The 14,843-nt window shown below is 40.0% G+C and overlaps 4 protein-coding genes across 5 annotated transcripts; 3 read left to right on the top strand and 1 right to left on the bottom strand.

Moving 5' to 3' along the window:
- Window positions 1-737: 737 nt before the first annotated feature.
- On the bottom strand, window positions 738-2,529 carry LOC103910876 (uncharacterized). Its single transcript, XM_087250641.2, has 2 exons — window positions 2,213-2,529; window positions 738-945 (listed from the first exon to the last, which is right to left on the bottom strand). Exons 1-2 carry the CDS (start codon window positions 2,527-2,529, stop codon window positions 897-899), a joined length of 366 nt encoding a protein of 121 aa, XP_087106767.1. The 3' UTR covers window positions 738-896.
- On the top strand, window positions 2,429-4,876 carry LOC148682338 (uncharacterized). Its single transcript, XM_088650784.1, has 3 exons — window positions 2,429-3,548; window positions 3,906-4,072; window positions 4,568-4,876. Exons 1-3 carry the CDS (start codon window positions 3,410-3,412, stop codon window positions 4,868-4,870), a joined length of 609 nt encoding a protein of 202 aa, XP_088506910.1. The 5' UTR covers window positions 2,429-3,409; the 3' UTR covers window positions 4,871-4,876.
- Window positions 4,877-10,357: 5,481 nt separating this feature from the next.
- LOC137489411 (uncharacterized) lies at window positions 10,358-12,728 on the top strand. Of its 2 annotated transcripts, XM_088650638.1 has the most exons (4): window positions 10,358-10,775; window positions 10,937-11,888; window positions 11,975-12,337; window positions 12,498-12,728. In XM_088650638.1, the coding sequence occupies exons 2-4, from the start codon at window positions 11,394-11,396 to the stop codon at window positions 12,690-12,692; spliced, it is 1,053 nt and encodes a 350-aa protein (XP_088506764.1). In that variant the 5' UTR covers window positions 10,358-10,775; window positions 10,937-11,393; the 3' UTR covers window positions 12,693-12,728. The 2 variants fall into 2 exon arrangements, with proteins under 2 accessions (XP_088506764.1, XP_088506765.1); XM_088650639.1 differs by lacking the exon at window positions 10,358-10,775 and having other exon boundaries at window positions 10,799-11,888.
- A 24-nt stretch (window positions 12,729-12,752) lies between these two features.
- LOC148682339 (uncharacterized) lies at window positions 12,753-14,800 on the top strand. The gene is made up of 3 exons (XM_088649890.1): window positions 12,753-13,109; window positions 13,720-14,344; window positions 14,568-14,800. Exons 1-3 carry the CDS (start codon window positions 12,831-12,833, stop codon window positions 14,798-14,800), a joined length of 1,137 nt encoding a protein of 378 aa, XP_088506016.1. The 5' UTR covers window positions 12,753-12,830.
- Window positions 14,801-14,843: the final 43 nt, after the last annotated feature.

A 14,843-nucleotide genomic window follows, 5' to 3' on the forward strand; every position in this document is an offset into this window, starting at 1 on the left:
TATCATTTTTCATGATTTTTCTTGATCTTTCAAGATTTCATTTTTCGTTATTTTTCGATGTCTTTTCATTTCTCGAGATTTTTCATGACACTGAAGCGGTTCCAGCAGTACATTCTCAGCAAAGATATAGGCTTTATTTTATTTTTTTAACTACTTTATTAAAAATATATATCATGCTGGCAACATTTCATGCAAACTACAACTTGTAACTCACAGAAACCCCCAATGGACAGGCCTTTTCCTGCAGTGGCAGCCAGCTCCAGCTCATCGGGTTCTAGAGGTGACGGTGGATGCACAGATGATGCGCTACTTGTGAAAAACCCTCAATGCTTTTGAAGCACAAGGTGCACAGCAAATTCATTGGTGTTCAATTTTTAAGTGTTGTGGTAATTCAGAGTGATGAGTTGTTTAATGTGATGAGTTGTTTTAAAGATGTTGAAAATAAAAATAAATTTTATTGTGTAATTTGTTTATTTTTTTTTTATTCATTATTATTTTATTTAAAGTTTTATTCTCAGTTGATTTCATCTTTGGTTTTGGCTACTGTTGCCAGTATTTTGATATACATTTTACATATATTTTACACAATAAGAGTTTGCTAATTAACACTCTCTGAGTGGTAAAATTTTTTTTAACACTTTCAAAAGTGTTATTTTAACACTTTTATAGTGGTTCCCATATAAACACTGAGGGAGTGTTAATTTGAACTCTAAGGTAGTTAAATCTACAATCTAAAATTTGCAGTGTGTATAACCCTTTATTATTGTCTTTAATTGTTTATGTACCATAGCATAATCAATGAAACACAACATCAAAACACTGTGCTGATGAGATTGTCTTCTTGCTGCTTTGACACTGACTTTTGCCTATCTTGTGTTTTTTTTTTTTGTCCTTCTTTAGCAGTTGAGAACAAAGGCGGTCTGCCGAAGAAACCACTCAGCTCCTCTGAAAGACAAGATATATCACATAATAAATGTCACTTATTAACATTTATTCATACTGTTGTAGCATGAACTACAGTTGAGGGCCCTACTGTGAAATATTTATTTAAGGTAATGGAGCAAGGACATGTTCACAGTACTTAGGATAGTTTATTATCTTCTGAAGAAAGTTTTATTTGTTTTTTTATTTATTTTTTTCTATCGGCTACAGAACAGTGTTAACCTAGTTAAGCCTTTACTTTCCCATGCTGAATATGGTAACACTTTAGTATAATAGTCCTTTAGTTAATCAATTTATTAACACTAAGTGTCACCAATCTTGTGCCGCATTTATTAATTACAGGTCAACATTAATGCATTATTAAAATCCAAAGTTGTGCTTGTTGACATTACTTAATGCACAGTGCATTAATGAACTAACGTTATTTAACTTAAACATTAAATCGTTAACAAAGATGAATGAATACTGTAATTAATGTATTAAATTTCTTGTTCATGTTAGTAAATGCATTAACTAATATTAACTAATGAACTATTACTCTAAAGTGTTACCCTAAAGGGTGACACTTTACAATAAGTTTGTATTAGTTAATGTCAAAGCATTTACTACCATAAACAAGCAATGAACAATACACATAATACAGTATTTGTTCGTGTTACAGTCATCCATGCCAACTCACAGTCCATCAACTAAGCATTAAATATTATTTTAATAAAGCATTAGTACATGTTGAACTATGATTAAAAATGTTGTACAAGCATTGTTAATAATTAGTACATGTTAGTAAATACATTATCTAATGAAACCTTATTGTAAAGTGTGACCCAATATTATGTTCTGTCATCATGGCAAAGATAAATTATAAGAAATTAGTTATTAGAACTATTATGTTTAGAAATGTGCCTGAACAAGTCCTCTCTCCATTACACATAAATTGTGAAAAATAAACTCAAATTTAACAGGGGGGTTATAATTCCGGCTTCAACTGTGTGCATTAATAAATAAAAGTCGTCACACAAAGACACTGTCTTCTGATAATCACAACTGTGCTCATTTAGGAGCCGGGGAAGCAAAGAGAAGAAAACGTTCCTGTGAAGATCTGTCACAGAAGCCCCACTCAGACTCTCCACTGTCTGCTGTAAGTTCATCGTTTGTACATCACAATTAGGTGGTTTATATATTCCTGAATACAGTTTTGTGAGCATAGATGGGGAGGCCGTGCAAAAAGTATGATTATGTCAATGAAAAAGGTTTTAACTATTATACTTACTTTGTTGAAGGCTCCTGCATCGACTTCTTTATTGGAGGCTCCTGCATCAGCCTCATCAGTTCCTGGCCAGTCTTCTTCATCGGCTCCTGCATCAGCCTCGTCATTTCCTGCCTCGGCTTCTTCATCGGCTCCTGCATCAGCCTCGTCAGTTCCTGCCTTGGCTTTTTCTTCGGCTCCTGCATCAGCCTCGTCAGTTCCTGCCTTGGCTTCTTCTTCGGCTCCTGCATCAGCCTCGTCAGTTCCTGCCTCGGCTTCTTCATCGGCTCCTGCATCAGCCTCATCAGTTCCTGCCTCGGCTTCTTCATCGGCTCCTGCATCAGCTGCTGTGTCAGCTTCTGACGTTCAACCTAGAAGGTCATCTGGTGGGTCAACACACAGTGACCCAGCACATTCTGAGGTAACTGTCAAAGAACTCTGTGGTTGTGAAGATAAGAAAAATTAATACTTTAATACTAAAACTTTAATTGATTTTAACACAGATTTGTCTCGGTTATTCTAATTACCAGGTGTCATTTGAGGGTTGGCACAAGATGTGGGAGTCTGGTCTCCATGGGCTGCCCAGTGCAGACATACTGTGGCTTAAGGAGGATGCTGAAAGGGGACTGTTTCAGAGGGCCATGTCTTATAAAGACAAACATGGAAACAGAAAGTGGAGGAAAGTCCTGAAGGATGACCGGATGTGGTTTCACCCTCCAGAATTTCCTGGAGTGGTGGAAAGAAAAGTCCCCTGAGCAGACTCCTTTTTTCACAGCTCCGTTTTTTTCTGGAGACCAGTCGGTGTGTGGCGTTACAGTCTTCGGTGCCCAAGGTCTGACTGCCCAGCACGCACCAATCAGAAGGCTTTTCTCTACCGTTGTGGGTATTCATCCACGGTAAGACAGATCTGCCACATGTCTGGCTGGTACTCCATGCGGACTGAGGTCCTGGCATGCAACGCCTGTAGAAAGGCTGCAAAGGAGTCGGAAGAGCATACTATTGGTCGTTTCCTGTCATGGGATCAGTGCATCCTTAACCAGCTCAGTCCAGCTCACAGAGCGGTGTTTCCTGCTGTCTTGACGCTACGGTGAGTCTCTAGCAGAATACAAATCATTGTGAAATTATGCAGAGTCTTAAAAAAAGTTAAGATTCACCATCCTCTAATGATTGTCTTGCTCCTATGATTCTAGGCATGGCGTGGACAAGCAGGTGATCCGCCTGATGAGGGATCGCACTGAGGGAAACACCATGGTGAAGGTTTGGAGACAGGTGCAGGAGAGCCACTGCGAGGACTATCTGCAGAGAAAGGACTTGTACACCACTCTTCTCAGCCAGTACAACAAACCTGGGAAGATCACTAGTAAGTCAGAGTTAATTGTTTTCTTTAAGGGATAGTTTACCCAGAAATTAGTAGTTTTAAACCTTTATGAGTTTCTCTCTTTTGTTAAACACAAAAGAAGATATTCTGAAGAAAGCCGAAATCCTGTAACCATTGACTTCCATTGTAAAAAAACAAACAAATACTATTGAAGTCAATGGTTACAGGTTTCTGACATTTTTCTAAATATCTTGTTTAGTGTTTAAAAGAAACCCATAATGGTTTACAATCATTAAAAGGATCAGCAAATGATGACAGAATTATTATTTTTAAATTCCTATCCTTTTGAGCATTTATTCAAAGATTAAGCAGCAAAGTGTCTGTTTTCTCTGCTTTTAGGGAGTTTGTGCCAGCAGTTCCAGCGACCACCAGCACAGAGAGAGCCGCCATCTGCCAGACTGATGAGAAAGGCGTTCCTTATCTCAGAGGCAGATAACATCGAGGACTACCGTACTCAGATTATGTCCACATTTGGGCAAGTCCTGAAGTACGACTCCACCAAGAAGGTAAATTTAACACAATGGAAAAAAAGTCAGTTTGTAAACGTATTGCTAAACCTTTTTACTGTTATTCTTTCAGGAAATCCTTTATCAGAGAGATTTTATCCTTAAAATATTATTGTCCACTCTTGCATCATGGGACATTTTAATCATTAATTATTAATGACAATTGATAAGTAAAGTATTATTAATTGTTTAATAATAAATAATTATCAATAAATTAATATCTAATATGGGTTACTAGTGCTTTAAAATCCTGTTTGTCACCATCACACGCACCAGATTATTAATCATACTTACCTACGTCTTTGTGTGTCGTTTTCTTCACTTCAGGTTTCCTCTTGCATGCTCTGCATCCGAAATCTAATGAGCTGCAATGCAAAAACACATCATTAATTCTTTTCTGAATATTTGTGACTGTTACTTTCTTGGTCTGGTGCAGAAAAAAAAAATACAAAATACAAAAATGTTTAAATCTGTTTGTGTTGTATTTGTTATCAGATCTGCAAGAAACTCTCTGGCGATGGAAAAGGCACTGCAGAGTGGTGTACCAATGTGGCCAACGGGCAGGGGCAGATCCTCATATCTGTTCTCACCTGTGAGGAGTCATTGGAGAAGATGAGGCCGATGGCTGAAGGCCTCATGGAGAGGTACAGGAGAGCTGACGAGGCACCGCCCGAGCTCATGTATGTGGATCGCGGCTGCTGTCGCGTCCACGCCGTGTCCTCGGTTGAGCAGCTCTTCAGTGACTGGACGGACAGGGGCATGCTGGTACGGCTGGACATCTTTCATTGGATCCATTGATTCGATGCAGCCCTACGGACAGATCATCATCCAAAGTATGCCCTGTTCAAGTCTGCCCTCTCTGCTGCTGTCTTTGCCTACAACAAAGACGACATGGCTCTTCTGGTACAGGCGATACGTGCCGGTCACCCAACCAACTATGCCTCCCTGACTGACAGCCAGATCATCGAGCTGCGTGTCAGTAAATATGACCTCAGCCATTATGTCAGGAGGATCACAGTTGGTGCACAGGAAACATGTGCGCGCGTGCAGTGCGCCATTGATCTCCTGAAGGGAGCCACAGGGATGGATGAGAACCAGGTGCATCTGTTTAAGGACTCTGCAGCCATCGACCACGTCTGGGAGAACCAGCAGAAGCACCTTGAATGCATCCAGGATCCACCAGGGAGGAACATGTACACCATCACCAAGTATGTGACCCGTAACTGTGTTCGTCTTGCGCGGTACAGTACGGTGAGAGGAAGCAACAGTCTGGAGGGCTTTCATTCCTTTCTGCCTGACATGATCCCGGGACCCCACTGTGCTGCCATCCCGTTTCAAGTCTATCTGTTGGCTGGCATCGCACGCTGGAACTCTAACAGGGAGTCAGCCAGCGTCCAAGGGCGGAAAGGGAGGAAACATATGGTGTACATGTCTTCTCCGGTCCATCGCCTAAACCAAAGGTGCCAGGAGCTATTTGGGGAGGTGGAGGAGGCAAACTACAGGCCTCCGGTTCCTGCTGGTGATGAGCGCATTTGTCTGGAGTACCTGTTTTCCCAGTCCTCAGAGCCCTTCAGTGCTCCTGATCATTACGCTCAGACTAGAGAGACACTTCAGGCAGATGAGGATGAGGACGAAGATGTTCCTGCTGGGGTGGCAGAGGAAGAGGAAGAGCTGCAGGAGGAAGATGATTATGTGGGCTACTCCTCAGACCGCGAGAGGGACAGCCTGACTCCTCTGAGGAACCGTCTGTGCCTCACCGATCAGGCAGTGGCTGCTGAATTTGACACCTGTGTGGAGGACGTGTGCTGTCCCAATCATCTGCCTGGGTACCAGCACGTAGAGGATCTGTGTAAAGTCCTTGTTGAGATCGCCCTGGAGGAAGGAAAACTTGCCTTAAATGAGTCGACCAGGCAAAAGGTCATCAGCGCCTGGAACAAGCTTGACCTCCATGACTGCAGCATCCAACAATTCGACAGCCTCTACTCTGCACGCTGGGGCAATGCTCTGTTTGGCCGCACCAGTGGAGATCCGACTGAGGCGTCCCTGGTGCAGAAGCTCAAGTTCAGCAAGCGGTACTCAGCCGCACACTTGGTGGACCCCAGAAAGAACCGGCTGATGTACTGCCTGGTCAAACAGCTGTGGCTTCATCCTGGTGTTAGAGGAAAAGCTAAAGGGTCACCGCTGAAACAGCAGATCACTAAACTGTACCAGCGTGTGCAGCAGAGAGTGACGGTGGACGATGATCAGCTCAGCAAACTCGGGATTCCCATCCTGAAAATAAATTCAAAGTGCGTGAGCGAGTTCATCAGGAGGCAGGAGGCGCTGTCAGCCACAAACGTCACCGACCAGGGTCTGTCTGTCCTCCGTCGTCACCAGAGCGTCTCCAGCACCAGCCAGCCCCCCGCTGAGGAGCTTCCAGAGGAAAGACCCCATACCAGCCGGCCTGCAGTGCAGTATCAAATCACCACTTCTCTGGCCGGCACCCGAAAGTTGAAGCAAAGGCTCCCGCAAATCTTACCTGTCCCTCCCTCTGCTCTTGCTCAACCAGTTCCTGCGCCGGCCCATTTGATGCCCGCAGGACTCCGGCACACACACACTTCGCTGACTGCACCTCCCGCTGTTTCCTTGCCGCAGGCAATCACTCCGCTACTGTTGCCCTCAAAATCAACAGTCTACAAGAGGAAAAAGGCAGAACTTAGTGGCTCTGGACATCCAACCTCAGTGAAGGTTTACATCTGTGCTCTGTGTGGCCAACCAACTCAAGGCCACAAGAAATACAGAAAGAAGAGCTACTGTGAGAGCTCCAAAGCCTCCACGTCCACAAACCTTGCTGGGCAGACTTTGACTGTTTTGAAGACTTTAAAAGGGCTGTGGACGTTCTCTTGGGCTCTCAGTCTCAGGCCTCCGAGTCTGTCTAACTGGACCTCTATCCATGTTATTGTTGCAAAAATGGATATGTTATAATAACAGTTGGTTGTTTGAAAGTTTACAGTGTTTTACACTAATCTGTTGATTGTTGTAACACTGGTATTGATGCAAAAATGTATGTTATAATAACAGTTGATTTTTTAAAAGTTTACAGGTTTTTACGCTTTGCACTAATTTGTTGACTGTTTTTTACACTTATTGTTGCACAAATGTTCGCAATATTAACAGTTGACTGTTTCAGAGTACACATAGTTTTATACTAATTTGTAGATTGTAACTTATTGTTAATTTACAAAAGTTAAGCTTTTTTTTTACAGTTTGCACTAATTTGTTGATTGTTGTAGAAACAAATTTTATATTAACATTTGACTGTTTAAGTTTACAGTGTTTTACACTAATTTGTTGATTGTTGTAACACTGTTTTGTTCCAGAAATGTATGTTATATTAACAGTTTATTGTTTTACAGTTTACAGTATTTCTTTAATTGTTTTCTTGTTTTTATTTATTTATTTATTTATGTATGTATTTATTTATGTTTATTAAGTATATATTATCATAATGTTATTTAAAGTACTTTAATATAATTATTTTATTTAATTATTTATTTATTATAAAATTTTAGTAATAAAAATATATAATTATGTTATTTAAAGTACTTTAATTATTACTTTGTGATAACTAATGTTGCTTTATATACTTTAATTGTTAGCTTTGTTTTTTTTTAAGAGGATTTATTTATTTTTTTTATATCTAAATGCTTGACCTGGCAGTATTTTTTTATGTATACAAATATATTCTTATATCTATAACTGCTATCAGTAATATTAAAACTAAGGATTGTAATAGTAATGTGTTTTTTATTATGTACAAAGTATATCTATAGTATACATTTTTATGTCAGGCAGGTCTAACAATATGTTTAGAACTTTTCTTTTGCACTTTTAATAAATTTGGATAATAAAATACAATCTCGTGTTTCTTTTTGTATGTGTTGGAAGGACTTCATTGGTTTTTAAAAATTGCCTAAATCTTCTGATTTTGAATTTAATTTAGAATCATTATCTGAGTCTATGACAATAATATGCAGTCCATTTTAATAGTAACCTCTGGTACAGGCGCTCTGAAAAGTCTATTGCTCCTCTGTGTTTTTCCAAGTCCACCTCTGGAGTCGATGACAGCTTATCCTGTTGCCGTCAGATGGGATGCCACTGGATTCATCCTTAAACCACACTCCAACATCAAGCTCCACCAGCAACACACAAATACAAAAACAGTACATTATTCAAATATCCTATGACATTACACTCTCAAAATAGAAATGTTGTAATTTGTTACAAAGTAGTTAGTTACTATAATTAAAATACTTACCCAGTAACAAAGTAAGGGATTATTATTCATTTTATGTAATTGTATTACTGCTATTAGAAATATGATGGTATATCTGTATAATATAATAGAACAGAAGCAAAATGTTTCCATTTTTTGTTATACAAACATATTTAAGAATAATTCTACTAAACATTATGCATTTATAAAAAAGTTTGACCTTTAATTACTACTATTACATGTGAATATTTTATTTATAGCAATGATATTACATATATTAATTTATATATTCCATCTGTTGAGGTTTATGGGGATTTTGAGTGAAGCATTAAAAGTAATTTAATTTAAAAAGCAACTTAAATTTTAATAACAAACTTATTAAATGATCATTTCATAGTTCACTTTTGTGCACAGTTAGAGTTGTTTGCTTTAATTTCAAAAGCACCACACCATATACAACGTGTCCTGACAGTTACTACTATTTGTTTTGACGACATCACCAGGGGGTTGTTCACTCAAAAACGCAGTTCATTCATGGTTTGCTGAAACTCAATCAACCAAACACGTGCCGTAATTGCCTACACATCTATAATGAAATTTGCACGTCGTACAGGTCGATCACCATTCGCTTTCTACAGTCGTGCAATGTGTACGGTGACCGTAGATATTGTCTACTGTCTGCGACCAATGAAAACAGCGGATTGTGAATCCAGCCGTCCAATCGCTGCAAGGGGGCGTCATCCTTTCGCTCTTCTCGCCGCAATCAAAGGATGCAAACTTTAGTTTGTTGCTTTTTCTGTTTTAAACAAATGTAAATGCATAAACACTGGATTTCTTCAGCTCAATTAACCAACAACCAGCATACAACGGCGTTGCTTTGAAGGTGAGTCCACATCTGTTGATTTTACTACTCAAATCATTGACTAAGCAGACATAAAGATTAATTTTGCTGTTGTAAACAGTCTAATTGTGTTTATCAAGCTTGAAAAACTTGCAATTGGTGTTCTATTGCGACGCAGTATTGTTGTTGATTGATAAAGATTAATTTTCGGATCGTGACAAGTTACAGTATGTACAGTAAACCGGTGTTTTAACGTGTATTTAGACATTCGGTGCGACGTACTGTTTGTCCTGTTCCACCGTAACGTTCATCATGTCCCCGATTGATAAAAACAAACATAAATGACAAAACAACAATGTCTCGGACACAATATGCTTTTGTATGCTGTCTAAAAGTGAATTTACGTTTAACACAATATTTATAAACACAACGAATATATGAAAACGCTTGTTTCATCGTCACTGATGCTGTAAACATGACAAAACATTTAACAAAAGCTGATATCGATGTATGCATTTATGTAAATCAAATATAACAGTAAATATTCATGTAAAAGTCAAGACAAGTATACCTAAATATACTATTCATGGCCTTTAGCTGGTGATTATAACGTTCTATTCAAATGTTTAATGTTATTTATGTTTTTATAATGGGAAATAGTCATATCTTTAATGAGAGCACATACATAAACACCTTTGAACCACTAAAAATGTTTATAAACATGATAGGCAGCATTTTTAAAAAGCTTATTCAGCCCTGTGATTTTTAGTAATAAATACCTATGTAAACATTAACATGTGAGCTCCGTCTATGTTAATAAATCTTTATAGCATTTAGCTAGTAATTACAGCATTATATCATTTTATTATATTATTATTATGTTGCAATATTGTGAAATCATCCTAACTGCAACGATCAGCACATAAATGGGCACATTTATATCTCTGAAAACATTTATAAACATGACAGACAGCATTAAAAAAAAAAACGATACCACCTTGTAGTCATTTATTCCATTAAATATTTATGTAAACATTAAGACATGTGCTTACATTAATTAACCATTCATGTTTTGATGTAATCAACCATTCATGTTTATTTTGATGCCTTTTAGCTTGAGATTACAACATTATATCATTCAAGTCAAGCATTATATTGTTTAAAGCATGCATTTATGTTTAATAATGTTAATAATGTGTTACCATAAATTTCTAAATATATTTATGACTGCATGATATCATTCATAAGGCTTAAAACCCATCTAATATATGTGTTTTTTTTCCAGAGACCTCCGAGACCTCCAAGATGGCATTGCCGACACTCCGGATTGTAAATCCATCTGCTCCTCTGGACCGTCAGCAAGCCATTTTACAGGCGTCAAAGGAGGCCCGTTTGTACAGGGAGAGAAAGCTTAGCTTTGCTCTCCCACCGGCACAGCTCCTGAACGAACATGCTGCATTTAATCATGCAGAAAGGCTCCTTCGAGCTGAAGGAACTTTGGCTCCATCACGGCAGCAGTGTTTGGGAAAGCTGGTGCTACCTTTTGGCCAGTATGCCAACGCCCCATTCCACTGGCTGGCAGAAAATGATGTGGGCTACATGAAGTTGTAAGCACATGCCATTTTGTGTTTTATAAATTTAAGAACTACTAAAATTAGATAATATAGTTAACTTTATATTATATATAATGTCTATATTTATACAGATGTTTTCAGTCTAGTTTATTTTGCTATTTATTTGCTGTGCAATTGTTCAAATGTGTTTGCAGTGTGATCGATAAGCACAGGGAGGAACTGGCCAAGCAACCCAAAAAGATCCACAATGGCTGGATAAAGGACTGCTTGGCAGAATATGCAGAGAGCTTCCCTCAGCTGTCAGTAACCCTGGAAGCTAACGTCCACCGTGGCATCTACGGGCAGAAAGGGTTTGAAAACTACACATTTCAGGAGATGTGGGAGCTGTACAGCCAGCGTGCTGCCTTGATGGACAGGCCTGAAGATTTTAGCAGCAATCAGAAAGACCTAATTCTCAGGGCACATAACTCTGTCACCCGCTGGCTGCACACTCCTGTTACACACATCAGCAGTGTGCAGATGAAGCGGTTTAGAAAATACATATATGACAAAAAGGACCAGGTAAGTCTTATGGAATACAAAACATAAAATGTTATGTCACTTCTTATTTTTATTTGTACGTACAACATTTTGGATTAAATTTACATTTTAATGTTTTTTTTATTTATTTTTTTTACACAGAATTTAAAATCTACAGCTGATGTTCCTTCATGGTCAAGGTCAAAAGTGCCATCATCAAGAACCACATCAACATCAACATCTGCTTCTACCTCTGCCAAGGCTGCCACAGCTTCCACCACCGATATGGCTTTAACCTCTGCTATGGCTGCCACCACCTCCATGGCTTTCACCTCTGCCATGGCTGCCACCACCTCCATGGCTTTCACCTCTGCTACTGCTTCCACCTCTTACACTGCTGCCACCTCTGCTACGGCTTCTACCTCTTACACGGCTGCCACCACTGTTACGGCTTCCACTTTTTACACGGCTGCCAGCACTGCTACTGTTTTCACCTTTGCCATGGCTGCCAACACAGCTACGGCTTCAACATCTGCTTTCACATCAGCCACTGCTTCCATGTCTGCCTCCACATCCTCCACCACCAAACACAAGGAGCCAATATCCTCACCCATGAGTGACTCTTCTGTAAGTAAATATTCATGTTAAGTGCACACATGAAAATTGAATTGTTATTAAAGCAGTAAGATAATCTTTGTTCACATGTATTGCAGGTTGAACTTGAGGGTTGGGTGCGCTTGTGGGAAAACCCTAATGGCATTTCACCAGCTGACCTCTCGTGGGTGAAGGATGACACAGAAAGAGGGCTCTTCACCAACATTCAGGTCTACCAGGACAGTACAGGTGTGCTGAAGAGAAGGCGGGTAATGAAGTCGGACAGAATGTGGTTTTACCCCCCTGAACCTCCAGGCTACGTCAGCGGGACTGTGCCATCTCCAAACCTGTTCTTTCGGGGCCGCATCTTTGTCTGGAGACCAGTTGGGGTGTGGAGATATTCACTGAAGTGTCCCCGTGGTAAAGACTGTGTGGGTAGTGGAAACAAGGTGCACCTCTACAAGTCAGGATACCACACTAAGGTTTGTCTGTTTACATTTTGTATGATTTTTACAGCAATTAGTGCACTGCATCATATTTAGTTGCAATTAGTGCAACATATTGTACTTTTTTAAATGACAATTTTCAACAAATGTAAATTCATACACAGTTCAAATTACACAATGGTTTATCATGTTACAGGTTCGTTACATCTGTGATGTAGCCAACTGGTACACGATGCTGACTGAGGTCCTGTGCTGTGGGCCATGCACAAAGGAAGGCAGAAAAGGTGCTGGTGCCAAGGTGGGTCGTTGGTTGGCATGGCATCCTGAAATCCTTTGTCAGCTCAGTGAGGCTCACCAAGCCATGTTCCCTGCGATTTTAACACACAGGTAAGTAAACTGACAGGTGGCATATATTTAACATTTACCACAATAGCATCTGTTTTATCACACACTGATTATCACACTTTATAGGCGTGGTGTAGACAAGAGTGTGATCCGGCTTCTGCGGGATCGCACCGAAGGGAACACAATGATAAAAGTGTGGCGGCAGGTTCAGGAAAACCACGTGGAGGATTATCTCCACAGAAAGGACCTGTACACAACCCTCCTGATGACCCTGGTAAAACCCGGAGCGATTGTGTCAGCCTTTAGACACCAGTTTGAGGCTCCACCTCCTCAAAGAGAGATGCCTTCTGCTCACCTGCTTCGCCACGCCTTCCTTCTCGCTGAGGCCGAAAATGTGCAGGACTACAGAAGCCAGATTCTGTCCACTTTTGGCACAGTGCTGAAAATGGACTCCACTAAAAAGGTAAATACAGCAATATAGAACATTGTTAAAAATTTATATTTTTTTTTCATTAACTTACAATTATGTTGTTCCAACACCTGCATGACACTTGAGTGGTTAACAAAAACATATAGAGTAGAATGACAGATTTTGTCACTGTTCATTTAGGCCAGTGGTTCTTAAAGTAGGGGTCGGGACACCCCGGGGGATCATAAGACAATGGTGGAGAGGGGGGGTCGCTTATGTTCTTCCAAAAATCTAATTAATTTTTATTAAACTACTAGATTTACCATGTTTTATCCATAACCTACAGAAGAAAAAAACAGTTACATGAAAACAACAACATGCAAATAAAAAGCTATCAGCCTTACCTTTTTTTGCGACCCCGGGGGTGGTTATGTAATATTAAAAGACACAGCAGATTGATTTTAAGGCTGCCAGTCCCTAAGATTTTTGGTGGTAAAATCATTCAGATTTAGAACTACAGGACAGAATAACATATTCAAACATTCATAATCAGTCTATTTTAAACATATGCAGATTTTTAAATAAAGGTATATAATTAGCAGTATACAGAGATCAATTTACAGATAATAATATCCAGGCTAACTGAGTTTCTCATGTCTTGCAGGTGGTCAAGAAGCTGTCTGGGGAGGGTAAAGGCACAGCGGAGTGGTTCACCAGCATTGGCAATGAGTACTCACAAATAGTCTCATTTATTCTTACATGCGAGGAGTCCACTGAGTGCCTGAAGCCCATGTGTCAGGGAGTTATGGACAGATTCCAGCAGGCCAATCAGCCTGTCCCTAAGATCCTGTACGTTGACCGTGGCTGTTGTCGTGCACAGGGCCCGACAGCTTTGGAGTCATTGTTCAAGACATGGGTGGATGGTGGTATGGTTGTCCGTTTGGACATTTTCCATTGGATCCATCGCTTTGATGCTGCCATCCGCACAGACAGCCACTCCAAGTATGCAGTGTTCAAGTCTGCCCTTGCAGGAGCGGTGATGGCCTACAACCGCGCAGACTTGGAGTTGCTCATCAAGGCTGTCAGAGCCAAGGATCCGACAGCTTTTAACAGAGTGACAGATGAAGATATGGTGCGACTGTATGTTTCAAGTGAACGGCTAAAGCACCATGTTCGGAGAGTCACTCTTGGAGCTCAGGAGACCTTTCGACTTGTGCAGATCGCCATCGATGAGCTCAAGGGTCCTGCTGGGCTGGACGAGAGTGGAGTCAGTCTCTTCAAGTCAACAGGTACAAAAGCCTGTAAAAATTTTATCAGTACTTACAGTAATGAAAACAGCACAAAGTATATGAAGTACACAAAAAAGTCATCATCTGTATATTGGTCTATAAAGTACAACACTATTAGCATAAATACTGTATATAATACTGTTTATAACTGTATATAAGATTTTTAAATATATATTTATAATGTGACATGTTGACTCATACATACATTATTATTACCTAACAGAAGCAATAGATAGTATGTGGGAGGCCCAGCAACGGCACCTGGAGTGCATGCAAGATCCTCCGGAGATGAGCATGTACAGAGTGGCTCGCAGCACCAGCATCAATGGGGTTGATGTGCCTTACTACAAGTGTCTTCGTGGAAGCAACAGTCTGGAGGGATTTCACAAATTTCTGCCTCACATGATACCAGGTGTGTTAAGCAATATGCCTTCAGTTATTCAGTCCATATCTTGAATACTATACTTAGCTGGTTAAGGAAACCAATCATACAGTTTGC

The sequence above is a fragment of the Danio rerio genome, chromosome 4 (genome assembly GCF_052040795.2).
Source record: "Danio rerio strain M-AB ecotype USA chromosome 4, GRCz13ab, whole genome shotgun sequence".
NCBI classification, from domain to species: Eukaryota; Metazoa; Chordata; class Actinopteri; order Cypriniformes; family Danionidae; genus Danio; species Danio rerio.